The following is a 23,296-nucleotide window of genomic DNA, read 5'->3' on the forward strand; positions in this document are numbered from 1 at the left end:
GTGGCGCATTTTACTTCAAATTTAACAAATATTATGGAAACATCTTTTAAAATAAAACTAGAATTTTATTTTTCACCAAAATGAAAATACATTTTCGCGCCGCACGTACCTAGTATTCATATCAGCTCCTTTGTAGCTGAAATATTGTATGCGCCACTCATTTTTACGGCGTTTAGCAGTTTTTTATTCTTGTACCAGGAGTTTTTCAAAGTTATTTATAAATTAAATGTATGAAGTTGAATGGAATGTTTCTGGATTCCACGTTAAGCGTTATAAATGGTCGCCTTTATAGCATTATCTCTTAAATGATCTAGTGTCCATCGAATGTACACTAGATTTTTTAAATATATAACACCAGTTTATAGTGTCCTGCGCCTTCAGGTTCCTATTCTCCAGCAGCGTCGATCTGTCCAATCTCCTGGTCGGAGATCTCTCTCAGACATGGCTTTCTGGATTCCACTAATCCAGGTTGTTTTCGGTCTGCCCCTTTTCCTTCTTTCCGGGGGTGTTGCCATTCCATTATTAGCTTTGGGAGTCGATGTTCCTCCATTCTTTGTACATGGCCATACCAACAAAGTTGTTTTTGTTGGACTTCTTTATTTATGTTTATCTATGTTTTTATGTTTTTCTATTCATAATATCTCGTACCCGTTCATTCGTTATATGTGAGAGTCTGGAGATGCAGGCCGATCTTCGCCAGAAGTTGCCAGGTTTCACATCCATACAGTACCACGCTTTTAAAGATGCTATTATAAAGCTGTGTTTTATTTTCTTTTGATATGGTTTTTGACCAAAGTAGTGAGTTCAAAGCTGCTATTACCTTCTTTCCTTTCATAATTATTCTTTTCTCTATTTCGAATTCTGTCCTTCCACTTTGTTGGATTCTCGTTCCAAGGTATGTATACATAATCAGAGCTTAACTCGATAACCATATCATCCTCTAGTTGTAACTCACTTTTCTGTCCTCCTATACACATATATTTGGTTTTCTTTATATTAACGTATTGGTCCCATTTTTTGTGTTCTCGAAACAGCCGGTTTGTCATAAATATTAGATCATCTTTATCCTGGGCAATCACCACCTGATCGTCAGCAAAATGCAGTGTGCATAGTGTTGAGTCGTCGTTTAGCTGTATCCCCATTCCAGAACACGATTTCCGCCACTTATTCAAGACCTCATTTATGTAGATTTTAAACAGTGTTGGCGATAAGCTGCATCGCTGTCATAGTCCCTTATTCACCATGAAGCTATTGGATAATCTGCTGTTGATTTTTATGTAGATTTTACACTAGATTTTTTTCTATTCGAAATACATAGTTTGAAAAAATATTGGGTTGGCTGGTATATGAACTCGGATTGCCCTATCAATTTAGCGTCGTAACCACTACAACTACATAAACCATTTCGGCGATAATGGTTAAATGGATTATACCTTTGAAGCTCTTTCTGAAAGGCTTAACCGATTTTGATTATTAAACATGAGTTTGAAACGTATTGACAAGTAGTATCTGATGTATCTAAGGTCAAGTATGATAACTGAAGGTATTGCAGGAATTATTGAGCTTGAAAAACCGTTTTTCCCATAAGAAACAGATTTGATCATACTTATGAAGCCTATAACTTAAAAATTCGAATTTTATCCAGATATGTGGTATACACCGTTAGATGCGTCTGGAGTCCCCTTACAAACGCTCAGTTATTGGCTCAATTCGTAGGTTGAAATTTTGAGTAATTGTCGAAATATCAAAATTTTCAAAGTTTAGTTCTTCACTTTTTCGGCTATACTGAGCCGTGTGTAGGTATGATCTTGACCGCTTAGGCACCATTTGAAAGCTTAACTCAACGCTATTGATTTGGTGTATTTGCGGTTTTCCTGTCTCTCCTTGAACCTAAGATATATACGCCCAAAAAATATGCCATTTTTTATGTACCTAGCCCTATAGCTGGCTTATGGGTGGTCAAAAGTCACAAACTACACCGGTTTTGAATCGGCCCTGACCCCCTCTTGAAACATAAAAAAAACCGGATCGGTGTAACTTTTCCACACACATACATACATACGTACATATCCACAAACATTTTTCCCTTTTTAAATAAAAATTGAGTCATACTTCTGAGTTCGGTAAAGTTATACTTCTGAGTATTTTCCTAAACTAAGATGGGATTTGGCCCAATTTTCAATTCAGTCAGATTTAGAAAATCGAAAATTTCATGTATATTATAGTGTCGCATGTAGGGGTATTGTGCGCCACTGGCGAGAACTGCCGTTATCTGGTAATTGTTTTGTTTTATTTTATTTTAATTTAATTTATTTTAATTGATTTTATTTCTTTTAGTTTTATTTATTTTATTTTTTATTTATTTTGTTATATTTAGCGTAAGAATCTGTATTTTTAGAAAAAAAAAAATTTCAAATAAGAAATATCTCTTTCTCAGAGGAACCTTTCAGTGCGTCACAGTTTTTCGATTTCTTTCTAACGCATTAAGTTGAAAGTGACAGAAAAAAGCGTACGTCCGTGATTACAGTCATTTATAACATTTATTCTAGCTGTTGATAACAAAAAATGATTTACGAATTATGTATATACGATTATAATCTATACAGTTTATAAGACTATACAAATCAAAGAAAATACCATTTTATAAAGGCAATAAACACAATTGATTTGTTTTTATATGTACCAAATTGCAAATAAAAGGGTTATACTGAAATACCCTTTTCATATTTACGATGATTACGATTCTTACAACTGTCAGCTAAAATGTCATGTTATAAATGAGTATTATCACGAACTTACCTTTTTTTCTGTCATTTGTGACGCACTGAAAAATGCCTCTGAAAAGGACCATAGTTGCGATACTTTGGAACAAAAATATTTATCAGTTTTTCGTAAAATGACCCGTTCTATCAGAAACACTGTTTGAAGCGACCGGCGATTGTGAATGTCAGGCGCGCGAAATAAATTTTTTTATAAAATTTGTATGAACTCATCGGTAAAAATTTGATATCTTTTCGTGCATTTTGCCGCAAGTGAAATCAGTTTCTATAAAGCTGTTATGCAGGGTGTTTCATTGAGAAACGGAAATACTTGACTGGGGAATAGAGGTCACTGAGGTGGTTCTAGATTTACTAAATTTATTGCCTCACCGGTTTTTTAACCGAGTTACGATTTTGCCCATTTGTTTCTGGGCCCATAACTTTAAAACCACCACACCAAACAACCCAACTAATAATGAGAAGAAAAATCCAGATTCGGACTAAAAAAAATTATAAACTAATTGTGACCTTGAAACAACACCCTGTATGTTAAAATTTTCAAAATCCGTTTGTATATTTGAAAAAAGCACAAAAAACTAAGTTTAATAGTTCGCTTCAATTTTTTGGCCAGACTTTGATTTGAAAATTATATTGAAATTCTTAAGAACGCTCGAGATTAAAAAGCAGGTATTATTAACTTTTAACAATAAATTATTAAAGTTAATGAACAAATACTCGTTTTAAAAATAATCAATACTTATTTACTACATTGAAACGACTCATTTTGTAATTACAAGAAAAATACAGGTCCGGATTTACAATTTACAAAAAAAACACCCTGTATATTGAAATTTTCAAAATACGTTTCATATCTGAAAAGAGCACAAAAGTGCGTTTATAGGTTAAATATAGAATTTTTCGCAGAAAATTTAATGACTTTAATTTTGAAATTAAATATATTGAACTTTTTAAGAACTCTGAAATTAAAAAGCAAATTTTTAAAGCACTTGTAATAATAGATTATTAAAGTTAATGAATAAATACTTATTTTGAAAATAATCACTAATTATTTACTTGATTGGAACGACCCACTTACTAATCGCAAGAAAAATTCAGGTCAGGATTAACAAAAAAATATATAACATGAAATTTCGATTTTGAGTTGAAAAGAATTAGCTAAGAGAATAGCTAGCTGAGCCTTGAATCGTTGCTGGAGCAGTTCGGACGGCTGTGTGAAGTGAAACACCAATTCTCAAAGATACAATTTAATTTAACCACAAGTTAAACCATAAACCCGGAAGTGATACAAATATGTTACCAGTTACACAGTATGAAAGCTAATTACTTTATTGAAGCTACATATTGACTGAATGAATGTATGAGAATGAATGACAATAATAAGTGCTTTTCTTAGTGGCAACATGATTCTGGGTCAGGCCCCACACACGTCATGTTATTACAAAACTAAAGATCAAAAGATTTTTATTAAATCATCAGCATTTATGTGCAATGTCCAAAATATATTGTTTACGTTTCTTAATAATTAACTAAATTAGCAGGCCGCCGCACATGCAGAATACAATAACAAAATTGCGTTAATATGGTATTGGGACCGTGCAAGTTCGGAAGAGCGACATCTGGTTTCATAGCTCGGCAACATTTATAGCACTTTTAATTATATTGGCCAATTATATTAGTCCTAGTTACTGGATAATTGTCAAGGCCATAGCCCAAAAAAGAATAAGAAGAAAAAGTAAGATTTAGGTTATGTTATTAAAAGGTAAACAGCGTACTACAAGCAAAATATCATTAATTAAATTCACTTTAATAATTGCATAATATCATACCAATATATAATTTTTACAATTTATAACATATCACTTGCGAAATCCCATTTTCTTCAATGACAGTAGGTATGAAATATACATCAATTTGACAATTTCAATTAACAATATGAATTATTATTTAAGAAAAATTTTAAGAAACTTACAAGATTTCTCCACTATTAGCGCAAGATCGTTTCTCGTATCCCCTCCAAGTACTTGCACACCGCGAATACAGAGTTTTAGCAAAAAACGTTGAATTTAAATTTTCACATTACAAACAATCACAAACGTGTAAAACTGTTTCTTTTCTATTGCACAAGTACATTTTTCGGAACACAACTTCGGCCACAAACTCCACCTATTTCCTTCTTCGTGTAAACATTTCCCGTATCATGAGATTGTTTGTAATGGGAAATGAGCATTTTTTGGTATATTTTAAATGCCTCATACTTGTTGCCAACCTCAAAATCGAAATTTCACAGCGACCAGTCAATGGAAGTAATAAAGTTTATTGACCTCTGACGAGAATCGTAAAAAGGCAAAACCCGCGCAACGTTTATTTATTTAACAGCTTTAGATAAACATTTGCGACAAAATTGACATTCAAAATCGCCGGTCGCTTCAATCGTTGTTTCTGAAAGAACGGTTCATTCTACACAAAAAGTACTTATAAACATTTTTGTTCAAAATTATCTCCGTTACATGTCGTGTTTAAAACATTTTTTTCTAGTCGTACAGATTCTTGATAATCCGCTTCCCCCCTCTACGAGGCCGAGTCACAGCATATAAAACGCAACAGAAGTGACACACTAGAAGGCGGGAAATGTTCGCGCACTATTACTGCGCAGATCGTCGGCCATTTTTCGCCAAAAAGTGTAGAAAATCGACAGTGTTGCCGATTTGTACATAATTTTCAGATTTACTTAACTTTTATGACATTCTGATAATAAATATTTTTTAACGTAATTTTATACGTATGCCTGTGGAAATTATGTCAATAATTGGGACATAACACAAAATATTGACGATGAATGGCGATTGTATTGTTAATCTTTTTTAGAAATTCCAGAAAATATTCAAAAAGAATCTCTTACGGGTAATAAAGTTAGTGCAAAAACTGATACTGCAGCAATGCAGAAATAAAAAAAAAATCACGTTTTCTTAGATATCGTTGTCTGTCGACGTTTAAATGCGATCTGTGAGCAAATATTAAATTAGTGTTGGCAAAAGTGAAGGAGTAAAAGAATGTTACTCCTTTCAAACAGACAAAAAATGTTAAATTATTTTAATCACATAAAGTCTTTATTTTTACAACATGAGGATGAGGAAATTTTATTTGAAAGCGTTCCAGATGTAGTTTTATTATATTAATATATTACATATAATTTTGTTACAAGTATTTTTGAATTAACAAGTTGAATAAAATAACTTTTTTCTTAATGTATTTTTATTGCCCTTAGAGACTACCAAGATCATAAATTTTAACATAATTTTTGGCAAAATCTGATCATTTTAGCAGTGGCTTAATATAATTTCATATAGTGACATCGGCAACCCTGATGAACGAACACATCACATCACCACTGAGATGTACTACGCGAAAAATGGCGACTCTGTACTTTTCAACTTCAAAGGCGGCATCGGGGAGTGTCCTTGCTGGTCTAATTTATTATGCTGTGGCCGAGTTTTAGAGAATAGGCCGGGTGTGGAACTGGCAAACTTTTTGCATCTTTTTTGGGGTTCCCGAAATTGACATTCTCAACAACACTCAGCTTGTTCGTCTCGTTTTTAGAGATTAAATATCTGACGATTGGACTAGTTATATGTATCTTTCTTTTTAATAATTTTATAACAACAACTAACCACTACCTTAGGGAATAAGCTAACATCGAGAATAATGTCTCCAATAAGCTCTAAATAATATTGTAACCTCTAGTTAACATTCGAACACAATTACAAATAGGGGTGGCAACGATGTATGGATTTGGTGGATATTGATGTTTGATATTTAATGTACCTATCGCCCACAGAGGATTAAAATACCATATTTGCACGTTATAAACTTATAATAAAATTTTAACATATAAATTAAATCCGTACATTTCTTAAATACTCAGTATACTAAACTAAAGAAATAATCTACATAAACAAGATGCTTCGACCAGTCTTATCTAATTTGAATAATATTAAAATATTTATAGGTACTCTAAAATGTTTTCCAACATTCCAGGTAGTACAATATAATCTTTTTACAATTTTGTACAATAAGACAAGCTGCCTCAAACCTCATAAAATTGTTTCAATTTTAATATTTCTCACGTAGTAACCATTATGTGTGAGCAGATTTGGGAACAGTATAAATATTGTTTTGTAGTTAATAAAATGTGAAAGAATAATGGCTCCATGCAAAAACAATTTATTTTATACATTTCAAAGTAGATCTAATAAATAAATCTACTCTAAAATGTATAATTGTCTGAATTGTCAATATGAATGAGTCAAATAAAATTAAATTATTAGAGAAGAATTTTTTACCAAACAACAAAAACAAAATTTGTTTAATTGCTTAATGTTCAGTATTTTGATAACGATTTCCGAAGTGGACACAGGGCCTATTTTACCACTAGGCCCATGAGGCCCCTGCCTCGAGCCCGCATTTTAATGGGGCCCGAAAAGATCACCAAAAGAATATTTTTATTGAAAAAAACAAATTAAATTTTCAAAATTCTTTAATTTTACGAAAAGGAAATGATAACAAATTTGGTTAGTTATATTCATAAACCATAAACCATTCTTGTCATAAAACTGCAATAAGAGTAAGTAGATTGCCTTGTCGGAATTTTAAAAATAAGCAAAATTTAAACACCCCTCCGAAGGATTAACAAGAGGTACGATTTACAAGAGTTGTCACGTATTTGTCGTAATATTTATTCAAAATGCACTTTTAATTTAATATACATACATATGGTTTGATGTTTGATGCCGTTTTTTGCAAAGATAAAGTATTGATTGCTTGTATTAGTTTTCAGTCCTGTTCTTTTTAAGTTAGCTCAACTAATCTATTCATTAATCAGTACCTAGTCGTTTGATTAAATTTCTTTGAACACTTATTTTTCTTAACTAAGTAATCGTTTCGTTATTATCATGAGTTACAAACATTTAAGTGGCAGTGAAAAACGAAAAAAAAACAAAAATCAAGAAAACAGGAACGGCTGGCACAAAAAGATGCAATATTATCATATTTTACAACCCACAACAGTGTGCAAAAAGGAAGTTCATCCTCCCATCCTGTTCTTCTTCTTCTACGGCACTACAGCCAAATTGAGCCTTGGCCTCCTTTATTTTTCGCCTCCAGCCTTGTTTATCTGTCGCTGCTCCCCTCATACATGGACTCCTAAAAATGCTTGTGCATCGCTGCTTACTGTGTCTTCCCAGCGCTTTCTTTGCTTTCCAACCGGTCTCTTTCCCTGCATCCAAGCGTTCAGTGCTCTTTTTGGTAGCCTAACCTCTCCTATTCTTATCACTTGTCCGGCCCATTGCAATCTTTGTTTTCTGATGAAGTTTGACAGGGGTGTTTCCTTATAAAGTTGATAAAACTGGTTGTTGTATCGAATTTACAGGTCCTAGTTTTCTCCTCAGTACTTTACCTTCGAATGTGTCGAGTTTGTTTTTGGATATTTCTTTCAAGACCCATGCTTCACTGCCATAGAATGCTATTGGTCGAATTAAGGTTTTATAGATTCTTGTCCTTGTATGTCGGTGGACACTTTTAAACCGAAATATATGGGAGAGGGCAAAATAAGCTCTGTTTGCCTGTGTTATTCTCCTCCGTATTTCTCTATCTTCTAATCCATCGGCATATATTTCTACTCCCAGGTATAATAATAATAATAATAATAATAATAGCTTTATTGCCCAACAGTTTCCCATTTATAGGACAAATACAGAAAAAAAATCACATAATTCATTAGTATAACATCTACAAAGTAATAGTAGAGACCTAATCTAAGTAAAGAGAAGCCATTTTTAACAAATCATTAAGAGAGCACGAAAAAATATCACAATGATTGCAAATACTATTATAATTCTTACACATGACAAAAAGAGGCGATTTAACTAATATATTTGTTCTTGCTCTTGGACACTTAAATAAAACGTTTGATCTAGATCTAACTCGAGGAACGTTGAAATTAATTTGTGCTAATAAATCACTACAGTCAATACTGTTATGTAATAATTTATACAAAAATGTTAATGAACTAATTTCTCTCCTTAATTCTAAACTAACCATGTCAACTCTACAACATAATGTATTATTATCACATCCACGGTTAGGATAGATTCCATCAATTTTAAATATCAGATATTTTATAAGTTTTCTCTGTACTTTTTCAATATCTTTTGTATAACAATTATATATAGGATACCAAACTAAACTGCAATACTCTAATTTTGGACGTACTAGAGAATAGTATAATAATTTTATTGGTGTTATGTTGGTGAAGTTTCTGCAATTCCTAATAATGAAACCGTACATTCTCATAGCTTCAGAAACTTTTTGTTCAATATGCAAATTGAAAGTTAACTTGCAGTCAAAAATGACACCTAAGTCTTTGAGGCTATTACATTTTTCCAAAACAGAGTTCTGAATTATATAGTTAAAGTTAATTGTCGTCAATTTCCTGCAAAAACTCACTACTTTACATTTTGCAGAATTTAATAGTAGTTTGTTATTAGTACACCATGTATCAATAGCAGTTAAATTACGCTGAAGTTCTAAACAATCGCCAATAGTATCGATCTTACAGAAAATTTTCAAGTCGTCCGCAAAACACAATTTTTTACAGTTAATTTCTTGAAACAAATCATTAATATAAAGTAAAAATAATAACGGTCCTAGATTGGAGCCTTGCGGAACACCAGACTTAGACAGAATTAAATCTGACTTAAAGCCATTATAGAATACATACTGTCTCCTTCCTATTAAATAACTACCAAAGAATTTAATTAAATTAACAGAAAATCCTAAATTTGATAACTTGGATAATAAATACGGATGAACCACCTTATCAAATGCCTTCGAGAAATCTGTATATACGACATCAATTTGTCCTTGTTCATCTAATACTTCAGAAATAAATTGTGTCATCACTACCAGGTTTGTGACGGTAGATCGTTTATCTATGAATCCGTGTTGAAAAGGTGCAATATAGCCGCGAACACACGGATATATACGATTATACAGAACAATCTCGAAAATCCTTGAGAAGTTACACAACAGAGAGACAGGTCTGTAATTAGATATATCAGATTTAACTCCATTTTTAAATATAGGACATACTTTTGACTCTTTCCATATTTCAGGATATTTTCCAGTTTCCAAAGACAAGTTAAACAGTTTTTGAAGCGGTTTGACAAATATTCGTGTACAATCTTTAACTAGAAATGCTGGAATCTTATCTGGACCAGTCGTCATTTTATTTTTTAATCTTTTAAAAGCTTCCAGAATTTCATTTTCTTCAAATTTCAAAAAATTAATGGTTGGTAAATTAAAACCCTGAACGCTGATGTCCTCTGGTTCATTATTGTCAGTAGATACATATACTTTTTCAAAAAATGTTTTAAAAGCGTTGACAATATCCTGGGGATTATCAAAAGTATTTCCCTCATAGCACATTTCACCTGGAATTCGCGATGACTTATTTTTAGTATGTACATAAGACCAAAATGATTTTGTTTCAATGGTAATACTGTCTTGAATGTTTTCAATGTAATTGTTATATGCAGTTTTAATTTGCTGTTTAATAACTTTGCGCAATCTTTTAAATTCTATGTGATATATTTCGTTTCCTGTTTTTCTATACTTTTGACGGTTTTTGGCTTTGAGTTTAATATTTTTAATAATATCTGAGTGATACCAATTTGGATACTTATGTTTATAATTTTTGTATACCGGAACATATCTATCAACTATTGTATACAATATATTATAAAATTGCTTTAATGCTATATTTACATCATCGTAATTATCTAAAAAGTCCCAATTAGTTTGTAATAGTTCAGAATACAGAGAAGTGAAATTTGCTTTCCGAAAATTATACATTTTCGAATTAGAATTGGGTAAAAACCTAATTTCCTTTTTTCCCAAATTATTAATCTTTATCATAAGTGCAGGATGATGACCATCTTCTTTAACCAGTGAAGAATTATCATGAATAATATCACATTTCTCTGATGACATTACTAAATCCAACAAACGACCTAAGTTATTAGGCACATCATTGTATTGAACTAAATTAAATAAACTTAAAAAATCTAATACAGTTGATGTTTTTTTATCTAATCTGCTTTGATCTACAAACTTGGGTACATTGAAGTCACCTAATATAACAATGGTTTCATTAAATATATCCAGTTGTTCTAAACATTCAAAAAAGTATTCGAAGTCTTCAGAACTTAACTTATCAATAATATAAAGAACTAAAACATAAAATTTTCTATAACCAACACAACATTTTACAGCTAACATATCGATTAGGGGAAACTGTAGATCGTATGTGGATACATCGATAACAGACGATTTAATCTCCGTCTTCAGCGCTAATAAGACGCCTCCCCCAGTGGTTTTATCTACAACATCAAATTTTCGATCCTTTCTATACACATCGTATTGATCAGGAAACAACTCTAGACTGGACACATCCTTGTTCAACCAGGTCTCACTTAAAGCAATAATGTCATATTCACCCTCACTTACACTAGTATAAAACTCTGAAACTTTAGAGTTAAGACCACGTACATTCTGGTAATAACATATAAGTTCACATCCTACAACACTGTCGGGCTCTATTGGTTTAAAGGCACTACCTTGGGTATACCATTGATATACTTGATTTTGAAAGATCCATTTCCACTCGCATTCATGTTGTTTAGTTCAACCTTTACATTGTTGTAATAATTAATTTGATTTCTAGTTCGATCAAATGACATTGACACATTTTTGTAGTTCCCATTTCTTAGAAATTTAGCTTGCCGTATTAAAGCAAATACATCATTTTCATCATCTAATATGACCTTAATTGGTCGAATTCGCCCTTGGTTAACTTGCCCAAGTCTGAAGAGCTTAATGTTGGCAGTATTCACATTAGGACTTACGCTTGAGATTATTTTTTGAACTTCAGACTTATCGCTAATCTTACGATGATCCTCAGATAGTTTTTGATCCTGTTCCGGCACACCAAAGAAAATAACATTTCGTTTTCTTTTATTTCGTTCGTTGATTTCTTGTATTATTTCTTCCATTTCTAGTGGGTTCGAAGAAGATTTCAAAATCTGGTTATCATTTTTTAGGGCTTGTATTTCAGCCTGAAGTGAGAGAATTAATGATTTTAAGTCCTTAATCTGATTACCAATTTGTCTACAATTTATGCAAGACCAGTCACATCCCTTCTCTTCATCATTAATCAGTTCAAGCTCATTTGCACTAATGTTAACACAAGTATGTCTAAATACTTTAGTACACACCGAGCATTTTAACATTAAATTTGGTTTGTATGATTTGCTGCAGCAAGAACATATTAAATTTGGCGGCATATTTCCGAAAATACAGCTAACGATACGCTTATGTTCCTCCAAATACTTTAAAAAACAACAAGAAACAAAAAACAGACTGGAATGTGTTACCTTACTTTATGAATTCTTGTAATTAGCAAGCAATTAAAAATTATAATATACCTGTTCCAAAACACTAATTGCAAATCACTTTTTAGACTAGTAAAAAGAAATCACAACAAATATCAAATATTAATACGTTGATTCGGTTATTAAAGAGATTCGATGTTGCTTCGATCGTGTCTCAACTGGTATGTAAACTTTCCAGCCGTTTCAATGTCATCTTCATGTATAATGTTTTGTGAGACTGTAGTTCTTCTCGTCTGTATCATTATTTTTGTTTTTTTTTCTGTGTTAATTTCCAAACCTAGCCTTTTCGTTTGCGTTTTTAACTCTGCGTATGTTTCTTATGCTCCTGTTGATGTTGTACTCATAATATTAATATCATCGGCATAAGCGGCCAGTTGAACGGTTCTGTTGGTCAGTAGCCTAGCATGATAATTTGCCTAACCGCATACTCAAGTGCCAGGTTAAACAATGTTGGGGCCAGTCCATCTCCTTGCTTCAATCGCTGCGGGATTTTGAAAAAGTCTGTCAGGTGGTTTTGTGCTCATACACATGCCTGAGTTTCATCCATTGTGTCTTTAATGAGCCTAATTAGCTTATGTGGTATTGCGAATTCAGCCAAAGTAGGTATAGTATCTTCCTTTCGACTAAGTCGTATGCCTGTTTGAAGTCTACAAACACGTTGTGAACATCAATGTCGTGTTCCCATGATTTGCTAAAGACCTGCTTGACTGTAAATATTTGGTCCATTGTTGATCTTCCCCGTCTGAAGCCCGTCTGAAACTCTCCAGTAATATTTTCTATTAGTGGTTGGAGCCGCTGGTTTATAATATACTATACTTACGTGAGGACTTTATATTATGCTGTATATAGTATAGATAGAGAAACTTCACGGTAGTTTTTGCACTTCAAAAAATTTTTAATTATTGGAATATAAATTTTATTTATTGCAATATATATTAAATATTAAAAATGTTATTAATTAAAAATTGAAATTTTAAAAATTTAAATTTTTGGTGCAACTATATTTCTATTAAATAATTAATACAGTTAAAAAAGTTATTATTATTACTATTTACATAAATTTTTGTTAGGGGCCCGAAAATTAAGTAGTGCCTCGGGCCTGATTTAAAGTAAAATAGGCTCTGAGTGGACACAACAAAATAGCTTCACAACAATTATTATTTTTTATGCTATTTAATTACACAAGAATATATCGATATATTTTTCCGATATATATCGTATATCGATATCTTCATTCGTTGTATCATAATGGTACGACATCGATGTATAATTTGTTTTGGTCATCCCTACGCACAAACAGTGTAGTACAGATTTAAATATTTTTTTAAGCCGTAACTGCTACTGACAAAAAGTTTTCTCGCAACTGCTATTGACGGGTCACTGTGACCCAGTTTTAAAATTCTGTAATAAAGAAAAAACATTAAATGCTTCATTTATTTCAAGTCGTAAACACTTTTTTATAGTTTTTTTATTGTAAAATAAATTATTATTTACAACTTGGGCATATTTTCAGAGCACATTGTAAAAATATAGGTAATTTGCCCACAAAACACTAAGTATGTAATATGTAACTATTTGTTGTCCGGTAAAACCGGTTGTGCATATCTTTCTTTTAGATGTATTTTGGACTGGCAGTGACGTAGGTGTGTCGTTATATCTACTCTAAGGATATTCGCAGCGAGGCATCGAAATTTCCTGAGTACATTTAGGTTGTAAAGTTGGGCTACTCGTTTTGACCCAATACGTAATTATTTCGAATTTGACAAGTTCAACAAAACTACTGACTTTGCCTTTATAGGTACTATACACTGACTGACCAGAGAATAGGTGGACAGATAGCTCCCTCACCATCAAACTTAAATGGGTAGGGTGTATTAAAACTATTACTGGGTCACGCTGACCCTGTCGGTAGCAGTTACGGATTAAGAAGAATATACCAAAATTGTAATTCTAGTATTCTTATAATCTAATGTAATTTTTTTTTTATTGGTATGATTTTCTTAACGTTTTTTACGAAAAAACTTCATTCATTGTAAGGATCGTTCTTATGTTTATATTACTTTCAGAGATGCAGATTCGGACTCTGATTCTGACATAGAAATGTCTGTTATCACCAAAGGTAGACATGACATAGTTATTAAACAAGAGGGAAAAATAAATGCCGGTTTCTTTAAGGTCACGAAAAAAATGTATCCCATGTATCCCTTCCACGAAGAAAAAATTAAGAGCGATGAATATGGAGAAATTATAAAACCTGAAAATTACAAATTGGCAGATGTGGCTGTAGAAGGAGAGGACAATAAAGAAAATGTATTGATAAAAAAGGAAGTGGAGGAAGAAATCAGTAAGTACATACACGGCTTTTCAAAAATTTCTTATAATGTTTACTGTTGTGTGAAATAGTGATCTACCATACGAAAATTCTTTAGTAATAATGGTGTTTTTCTTGTGCGTCGACCATGTTTATCTTAAATTTCAAAACTAATTCTTAGTTTCAATATTCCTATTTTTTATTTCTCATAATATGGCCTAAATGTTCAACTTCCTCTTATTGATAATGTTAATAACTGGAATTAGTCCAACTGCTGTACCTTTCAACATTTTTTGTAGTGCTTCTGCAACTTGCTAATTTGTTACGTTGCTCAGCATTGGTGTTCCTATTTCTGATATTTCTACTGGTTTAGTGTCATATTCTTCATTTAATAAATTGTCAAAATATTCCTTATTAACCCTAGGATGCATACGCAAATTTTTCTACGTTGTGGCATAACATGAGTCTCGCAGACTCGTTTTGTAAATAAAGTACTAAAATAGATATTTTCTTTAATTGTTGTCAAATATTTATTTAATATTTCTTTATGTATAATAATATAAGCATAAACAAATAATAAATACCTTGTAAGGAACTACTCAATACAATTCTTGCATATTAAAACACTGTGTTCTTTGCAAATTGGACACTTACACTTCTGACAAATTTGTGTGCTCGCAATGTGTGAAGGACACTCGGAACATCTCCTTTTCTTTCTATGAGCCAAATCTATCTCTAAATTTTCTTGAGGAAACTCTATAAAATTACCCATATGTCTTCGGATTGTGTTTGTAATTTTAGAGTTTCTAGCCCTTCTTTTCATAAATGGTAAAACTAACTCATTTACTAAATCTTTGAGAAAGTATCGTCTTTTATTTGTTTTTCCTGCAGCAAAATTTTTATTTTGATTTGTATAAAGTAGAAACGCGTTAAGAGCTGCTACATCCATAATATTGTACCAAACGACAAGAGGCCAACGTCTAGTTTGACGCTTTACCGTGTAGTTACCGATCATCTGGTCCATTTTATCAACCCCACCTTTTGTTTGGTTGTAAAATTTGATAATTTCGGGCTTCTTTGCATGACTCTCAATATCTACAGATTGATCATGGTGCGTTGAACTGAAAAGAATGACAGCTTTATTTTTCTTTGGCACGTAACTTACCAAAGTCAAATTATCATTGAATCCAAAAATAGAGGAAAAAACGCATCTTTCTTTTGAATCTTGAAATTCGTAGCTCTTTCTTATTTTTTCGTAATGTCCCAACACAAGTTATTCCTATAGACAGTAAATGCTGTGCTAAAGGGATGCTAGTAAAAAAGTTGTCAATTGTCAAGTTGCGACCAGAACTTTTTATGGAAGCGGTCAAGGACCTTACAACATTTTCCCCCCTACGTTTTGTTGAATATTTTCACCAGGTTGACGACCTAAGTATATCTGCCCATCAACTGCATATCCTGTTTTATTTTCACAAAGCCAAAAAAATTTAATGCCATATTTTGCAGGTTTCGATAGCATGTATTGAATAAAATTACAACGACCTCTAAATGTAAGTAACTGTTCGTCAATGGTTACATCCAATTCTGGTACCATAACTGTTCGGCACTGTTTCACAAACAACTCCCATACATACCGAACATAAGTAAATTTGTCAGTTTCCAACCTAGTTGTAAAACGATTTACTGCCATTGTAGCTTTATACAGTGGATTTGATGATTTATCTAAGAACAACTCTCTGACAGGCGTATCCCATTTCTTCTCGACACCAGCCAGTAGCAGCAGGCCAAAAAATGCGTTCATTTCGTCTTTTTCAATTTTTGGCCATACCTTTCCCTTGGCCTCCAATATTCGGTTGGCTTCTCTATTGGTACATATTATTATTTCTTCAACCGTTTCAGCAGTCACAAATTTATTCCAAGCATTTTTCGGAGACAACATTTCGTTTCTTACTTTCGGTCCCGCCGTGAAACGATATAGATTGTGAATTTCTATTCTTCCTTGCAAAGGAGGCGTGGATCTCCATTCAAAATTGTTTCTGCTAATAAATGATGTACCTGCTGTTTCAATTGTTGAATTATTTTGATTCAAGTTCATATCATCACTACTCGAAGAATTTTCGGAATACTCGTCTGAACTATCTTTGTATACTGCAGGCTGCTCGTATTCTTGATCAGCTTCCGATACTTCACTTTCACTAGTTATGGAATCGTTGTCATCCTCCTCATACCACGTACGTAGGATTTCCTCATAACTATTATCGTTGGGGTGAACGGATCTTTTTCTACTCGAGGATGCTATAATGCTGGCCTGAAAATATAGAGTATTTTACTTAAAAGCCAACTTTTTGCATTTGAAAATACAATTTTTGTATACTACTTCTGTTTTGATAATCTGTAAAAACAAAAACACAGAAGATATAACATGATTTTCCCTTTTTGATGAAATGTGTAAATGAATTTTTGTATACTACTTCTGTTTTGATATCTGTAAAAACAAAAACACAGGAGTCTATCGCAAAAGAGCACTCGTTATATAAAATGATTTTTCTAAAAAGTAAGCTCAAAAAATATTTATTATCAATTTTCTACTACCTCACTTGTAAAAATAAATTTTACTTTTTTATAAAAATAAAATTGTGGATGAAAATATTGACTAAGTAATAAACTGATTAAAAATTAGCGCACTTGAATAATGATCCGAATAACACAAATATAAACTATGAAAGCAGACAACGTACTAACGTTAATACCTTGACACTTCAAAACGTGACTAAATTCCTTTTTCTTAGCTTTACTTACAGTTTAGGCAATAGATAAATATGCGTAATGGAATAGTACCGAAGGATCGCGGTGATTCACGACAAACCTTTGACCACTAATTCGATAAGAGTCTCCCGGACTCATGGTATGCATTATGGGGGTATGAATGGAAATTATTTTTTTTTAGTTTTTTTGTGCATACTATTTAAATTTTTATACACTAACAAACAGTCATACATGTGAAAAACGAATTCCTAAATCGGCAATGATTGGTATGAATTTAATCACATTTTACGAAGATGTAAATGTACGCTCGAGTCTCTTAGACTCATGTTATGCATCCTAGGGTTAAGTAGCTCTGTATCATTGTTGTCTCTGATAATTTAGTCCCATTACAATCTTTTGCTTTATTTGTATTTTTGATATAATAATTTCAGACCTTTTGTATCAGACCTATTTTCTCTTCACCCTTTATACAGTTCTCGTTTATTTTTAATTGGACTGCGTTTAACCATCATACTTATTACTAATATTTTTCAATTGCAGCGTGTCCAATAATACTAGCCATATTTCTCTAGGTTATATTAGGCCACCTGTATTCCAACTTTTTCAGCTTCTATATTTACACGGAACACACACACCTACTCATTCACTTTTTCTTCTTTATGTGCTTCATACTTTAAGGACATTGGCTCATCATGGCTTTATCACGGCCCATTTTTTAGCCGATGCAGCGGTTCTGAAGAGTTCTATTATTTTTCCACTCCAGTGCTTTAAATGTTTCTAGGACGTGTGTCGTCTCCGTGGTCGTCGTTTTCCTTCCACTTTCCCTTGTAGAACTAATCGCATGAACTCACTATTTTTCATTTCTTAGTATATGACCAAAGTAGCTCATTTTTCTTTCCTTCATGGTGTTGAGTATTTGTTTTTCTCTTTTTAATATTTCTTAATGTTTCCAGGAAGGGAAAAAATTGTACATCATAGTGTGTAATAGTTATTTTTTTACGACCGTTTAATAATATGCTCATTATTCACTATTTTTGAATAGATAATAACACCCCTTACCTTACCCGTGAGTAATAGTTCATTACTCACGGGCTGAAGTTACTCAAGGGTCATTACTCATGGGCTGAAGTTAGATTCAAGTGGCGCATGCCACTTTTAATATTAATCCTATATAAACTCCAAATAAAAGTACTTAAATTTGTTTATTTAATACAATAATCATTGATTACCTTCGAAAAATGTTTAAAAGTATTTTAACTGTAACAATATCAGTATATTCTTAACGTTTATATCTTGTTGACTGAAAACTTTGACGTTTATCATTTATTTTAGGGACAGTGACATTAGCGCATTTTTGTTTGTGTTAATTGGAATTTATAACTGATATTGTGTTGTGTTTATTTCTTAAGCTATATTATATTAAATAGGTTATAACATATTATATATAGTTATATTATTATATTATCTATAGTTAAATGTAAATATACATTATAACTTTATGAAATGCGTCCACCGATAATAGCCACTTCCTATTTATTAGTATTAGATCCATTCACAGTAGGTACAAATTTATGCTCATAATTTTTCGGAAACCAATATAATTTGGATTGACTATTTCTTGTTGTATTTTTACAATACTTTGGTAATAGTAGGCAATCAATTATTTAGCCACGTACTAGGGATAAACAGCATTTAAGTATTTTTTTTTTAATTATTATAATTTAAATCTCGAGTAGTTGATAATTATATTTTTCGCTAATTAAAATAAAAAAGGTCGTAGAAAAAGTATAGTATTCTACTTGCAAGTAATAGCTATTACTCACTCTAATGAATTACGACACTCGCCTACGGCTCGTGTCGCAAACTTCATCATCGTGAGTAATAGCCATCACTACATGCTCGTTAAATAATATACTATTATGTACCAAGTCAGTAAAGTTACTCTTTATCGAACGAGTCTAATATTATGAGCAGAGCGAACCTAGCGAGCGAGGCGAATAACAGACGAGTTCGATAAAGAGTCTTTACTGACGTGGTGCTTACAAAATTTTATCGCCAGCAATTTGATATTGGTTTTAATACTTACTTACAATTTAGGAATTTTTTAAATTTTAGACGTAATAAAAATTTCATGACAGTGATGACAGGTGACTTCTGCATGATGGCCGCTTTCGATGTTTAATCGATAGTTATCAATATTGAATAATTCTAAATTCTAAATAATTCTAAATTCTAAATTTTTAAACATTTTTTTAATCGATATTTATCAATATTGAATAATTCTAAATCATATAAGTGTTGATTTATTTTATATGAATATAATTACAAAATGCTACAGAATTTCACTTTTCGGCATCAATTTAATTAACAATGTCGTAAATGTTGTACAATATTTTTAATAATTAAAGTAAATATGTAAATTGTAAGTTAACTCAAATAAATAAGCGATTACTGCCATCGACCACTTACATTCAATTCCGATTAATCGCGGCAGGTAAAGTAAAATTCTTATTTCAGTACAATAAAGTGTTACTTTACTGCCGCAAATGAGGGCAAAATAATGAATGACTTTAGTTACGGTTGGCGATAAAAAGTATTTATTTCCTTAGCTAAGCGCTTTCGACAAAATTGTCATCATCGGAGCTAATTGTCAATAGAAAAAAGAATGCCTATGTACGCTAGTTGCCATCCGTGTATCCAAAGTAATCCGTGTAATCCTTCTAAAATGAACGGTTCCAAAGTTCGGAGGTAGTATATTATAATTGGTCCAAGAAAAGGCCTAACCCAGACATCCAAAGTAAAAGTTTTCCTCCAACACCAAATTGTTCTATATGGTCCACATATTGTTCAGTAAAAAATTACACCATTTTGAGCGTCCGGTTTGGGGGGGAGATGGGGGAGAAGTCGGTAAATTAGTAGTTTCTTTACGTTTTTCGTCAATATTTCTAAAACTATGTTTAAGCGTGAACAATGTGCGATACAAAACCGTTCTACATCAAATTTAAAACAAAAATGGTCCTATCCATAATTGTTATAAAATCAACGGTTCCAGAGTTACGGAAGGTGAAATGTGGAGGTTTTCGATACTTTTTATATTTTTTGGGCAATTTATGATGATTTTGGCTGGTGAGGCTGACGTTTCTTCAAAGGCTTATCACTAACATACCATCGGCCACTGCAAGTAGCAAATCCTTTTAAAGAAAATTTCTTTCAATCAATAAAAATATAAATTGCCCAAAAAATATAAAAAGTATCGAAAACCTCCACTTTTCACCCTCCGTAACTCTGGAATCGTTGATTTTATAACAATTATGTATAGGACCTTTTTTGTTTTAAATTTGATGTAGAACATTTTTGTATAGAACATTGTTTACGCTAAAGCGTATTTTTAGAAATATTGACGAAAAACATAAAAACTACTAATTTACCGATTTCTCCCCCCCATCTCCCCCCCCCCCCCAAACCGGACGCTCAAAATGGTGTAACTTTTTACTGACCAATATCTGGACCATATATAACAATTTGGTGTTGGAGGAAAACTACTTTTAATGTCTGGGTTAGGCCTTTTTTGGACCATTTATAATATACTACCTCCGTAACTTTGGAACCGTTCATTTTAGAAGGATTATGCATAGGACCTTTTTGTTTCAAATTTAATGTATTTTTGTATAGAAGGTTGTTCAAGCTAAACCGCATAGTTTTAGAAATATTGACGAAAAACTTAAAAAACTACGAATTTACCGATCTCTCCCCTTCCCCCCAAAACCCGATGCTCAAAATGGTGTGACTTTTTTCTGAACATTATGTGGACCATATAGAACAATTTGGTGTTGGAGGATAACTTTCACTTTGGATGTCTGGGTTTGGATCTAGTTATTACCATACTATTAGTAGTATTTCAATACAATATAAATAAATATACAATATAATACAGTATACAAGAACCTCTACAAATTTACTTGACCCCATAAGACCCTGCATATTTTACGCTTCTATGAACCTGTATAAATCAAAATGGAGAAAATGAATGTGTCTATCGCTACTTTCACCATCCAACGCGCACCCTGGTCCATAAATTTTGGACAATTCGTTCTATGTCGACAGTCATATATAATTCTGGATTAATTTGTTATAATATACACTGAGGGACAAAGTTATGGAATACATTTTTTTCGATAATGGGCATTTTTAAGACAAATCCCGAAATTTTTTAATTCTATGAAGTACTTGAGTCGTTTATTTTTTAACTTTAATTTTAAACTATTTATGGAAAATTAGCCCATTATATAACCTTTTAACTTTTATATTAACGATAAGACATAAGCCGTAAATCATTTTCTTCTTCCTCCTTATAATCAATTCTGCTTGTTCATTTGCGGATTGATATCTCTATGGAAGGTTGTCGCTCCATCTTTTGCGCGGTCGGCCGATACTTCTTCTAACGATTGGTGATTTATCGCTTTGCTATTTTGACCACACGTGTCGCCTATATTCTGCTTATGTGGTTATTCCATTCCTTGTTTCTATTTACTATTCATTCGTTTATACACTGTACGTTACACTGTCTTCTAATGTCTTCACTTCCCTTTCGATCTTTCAGCGTATTTCCTGTAATTCTTCTCAGTACTCTCATCTCTGCAGTTTCTAGTAGTCTTTTTGTTGTGACTGTATCGGGTCTTGTTTCTAATGCATTGTGTCATTATTGGTCGTACACTGGCTTTATAAATTCTTGACTTCATCTCAGTCGATTAATATGTCGGTTTCGCCATATATGTCATTGGCAGGATGTCTATCCTGACAGCCTATTTGCTTTTTATACTTGATTTCTCACTTCTTTGTCCAGGTTTCCGTGGCTTGACAATGTAATTCTAAGGGTATTTTATTTCCATTACTAGTTCAATACTAATACCATAAATTTCTATTTTACATCTGATTGGTTATTTACTGATTACCATTGTTTTAGTTTTCTAAGATGAAATTGTCATATTGAATTCTTTGCTTTTATGTTAAATCTGTGGACTAATCTGTGCAGACTATCTTCTTCTTGAGCTATCAATATTGCGTCGTCTGTGTAACAGAGTATTTTTAAAAGTAAATGATGGTTTTGCTTGTTTTTGATTCAGAGGGATGCACAATCGCTGGACAGCAGTGGCGGCTCGTCAGAGGAGGCAAGGGAGGCTCAGCCTCCCCATAAATTTTTTACACACTCTATACTGTTTTGTTTATCATGAATCGCGAAAACAACAATTACTCCCACTATTATACAACGTGTAAATTCCATATTATCACTAATTATCCATACGTACGGAGTATTAGCATTAGAACGCATGATCGCGTCTCAGTTTTATTACATATTATTGTAGGCAGGACCCTGGGTTATCCCGAGATGCACGAACGGAGCCGAGAAGCCCAGCATTCTCCGTTGCTAATGCTCCGTGCAGCGCAGCAGGCGTTTACGGAGACCCGGTCTCCTAACAGTGGCATCTACGGCGCCATCACACGCTGCCCGGAGATATACCAAGGGAGGCAGAACAGCTTCTCAGCTCCGTTGGGTGGTTGGGTGCGTCTCGGGACAACGAATTTTAGGATCCTGACTAAAAATAATGAAAAATCTAAAAGTGCGAATTTTGTTATGAAATTTGGTATGTGGGGTTATACTAATATTTGGAACAACTTGCTCAAATAACTTTTTCCGATATCTCTAACTCAAAGCAAAATATCGGTAATTTATCGTGTTTTTGAATTTGCAGTAGGCCGCGTTTAGAATTAAAAAAATTCAGTTGAGTATCTTAAAAAATTTGAAGCTTCATTATGTATGGACTGCAAAACTTCAAATCTGTATTTATTTTGATATGCATAGGTATCTATTTACAAATAGATGGAATTGTTAATAAATAAACGACACAAACTTTGGTATTAAACTTTTACTATTA

General features: G+C 32.6%; 1 protein-coding gene across 1 annotated transcript in view; it reads left to right on the forward strand.

Annotated features, from left to right (window-relative positions):
- The window catches only part of LOC126884016 (probable cleavage and polyadenylation specificity factor subunit 2), a 105,889-nt gene that overhangs the window by 68,831 nt on the left and 13,762 nt on the right, over positions 1-23,296 (forward strand). Inside the window, exon 6 of the mRNA XM_050649791.1 lies at positions 14,353-14,630. Within this exon, the coding sequence (XP_050505748.1) occupies positions 14,353-14,630 (278 nt within the window). The remainder of the gene's footprint in view (positions 1-14,352; positions 14,631-23,296) is intronic.

The sequence above is a fragment of the Diabrotica virgifera genome, chromosome 4 (genome assembly GCF_917563875.1).
Source record: "Diabrotica virgifera virgifera chromosome 4, PGI_DIABVI_V3a".
Classification (NCBI taxonomy): Eukaryota; Metazoa; Arthropoda; class Insecta; order Coleoptera; family Chrysomelidae; genus Diabrotica; species Diabrotica virgifera.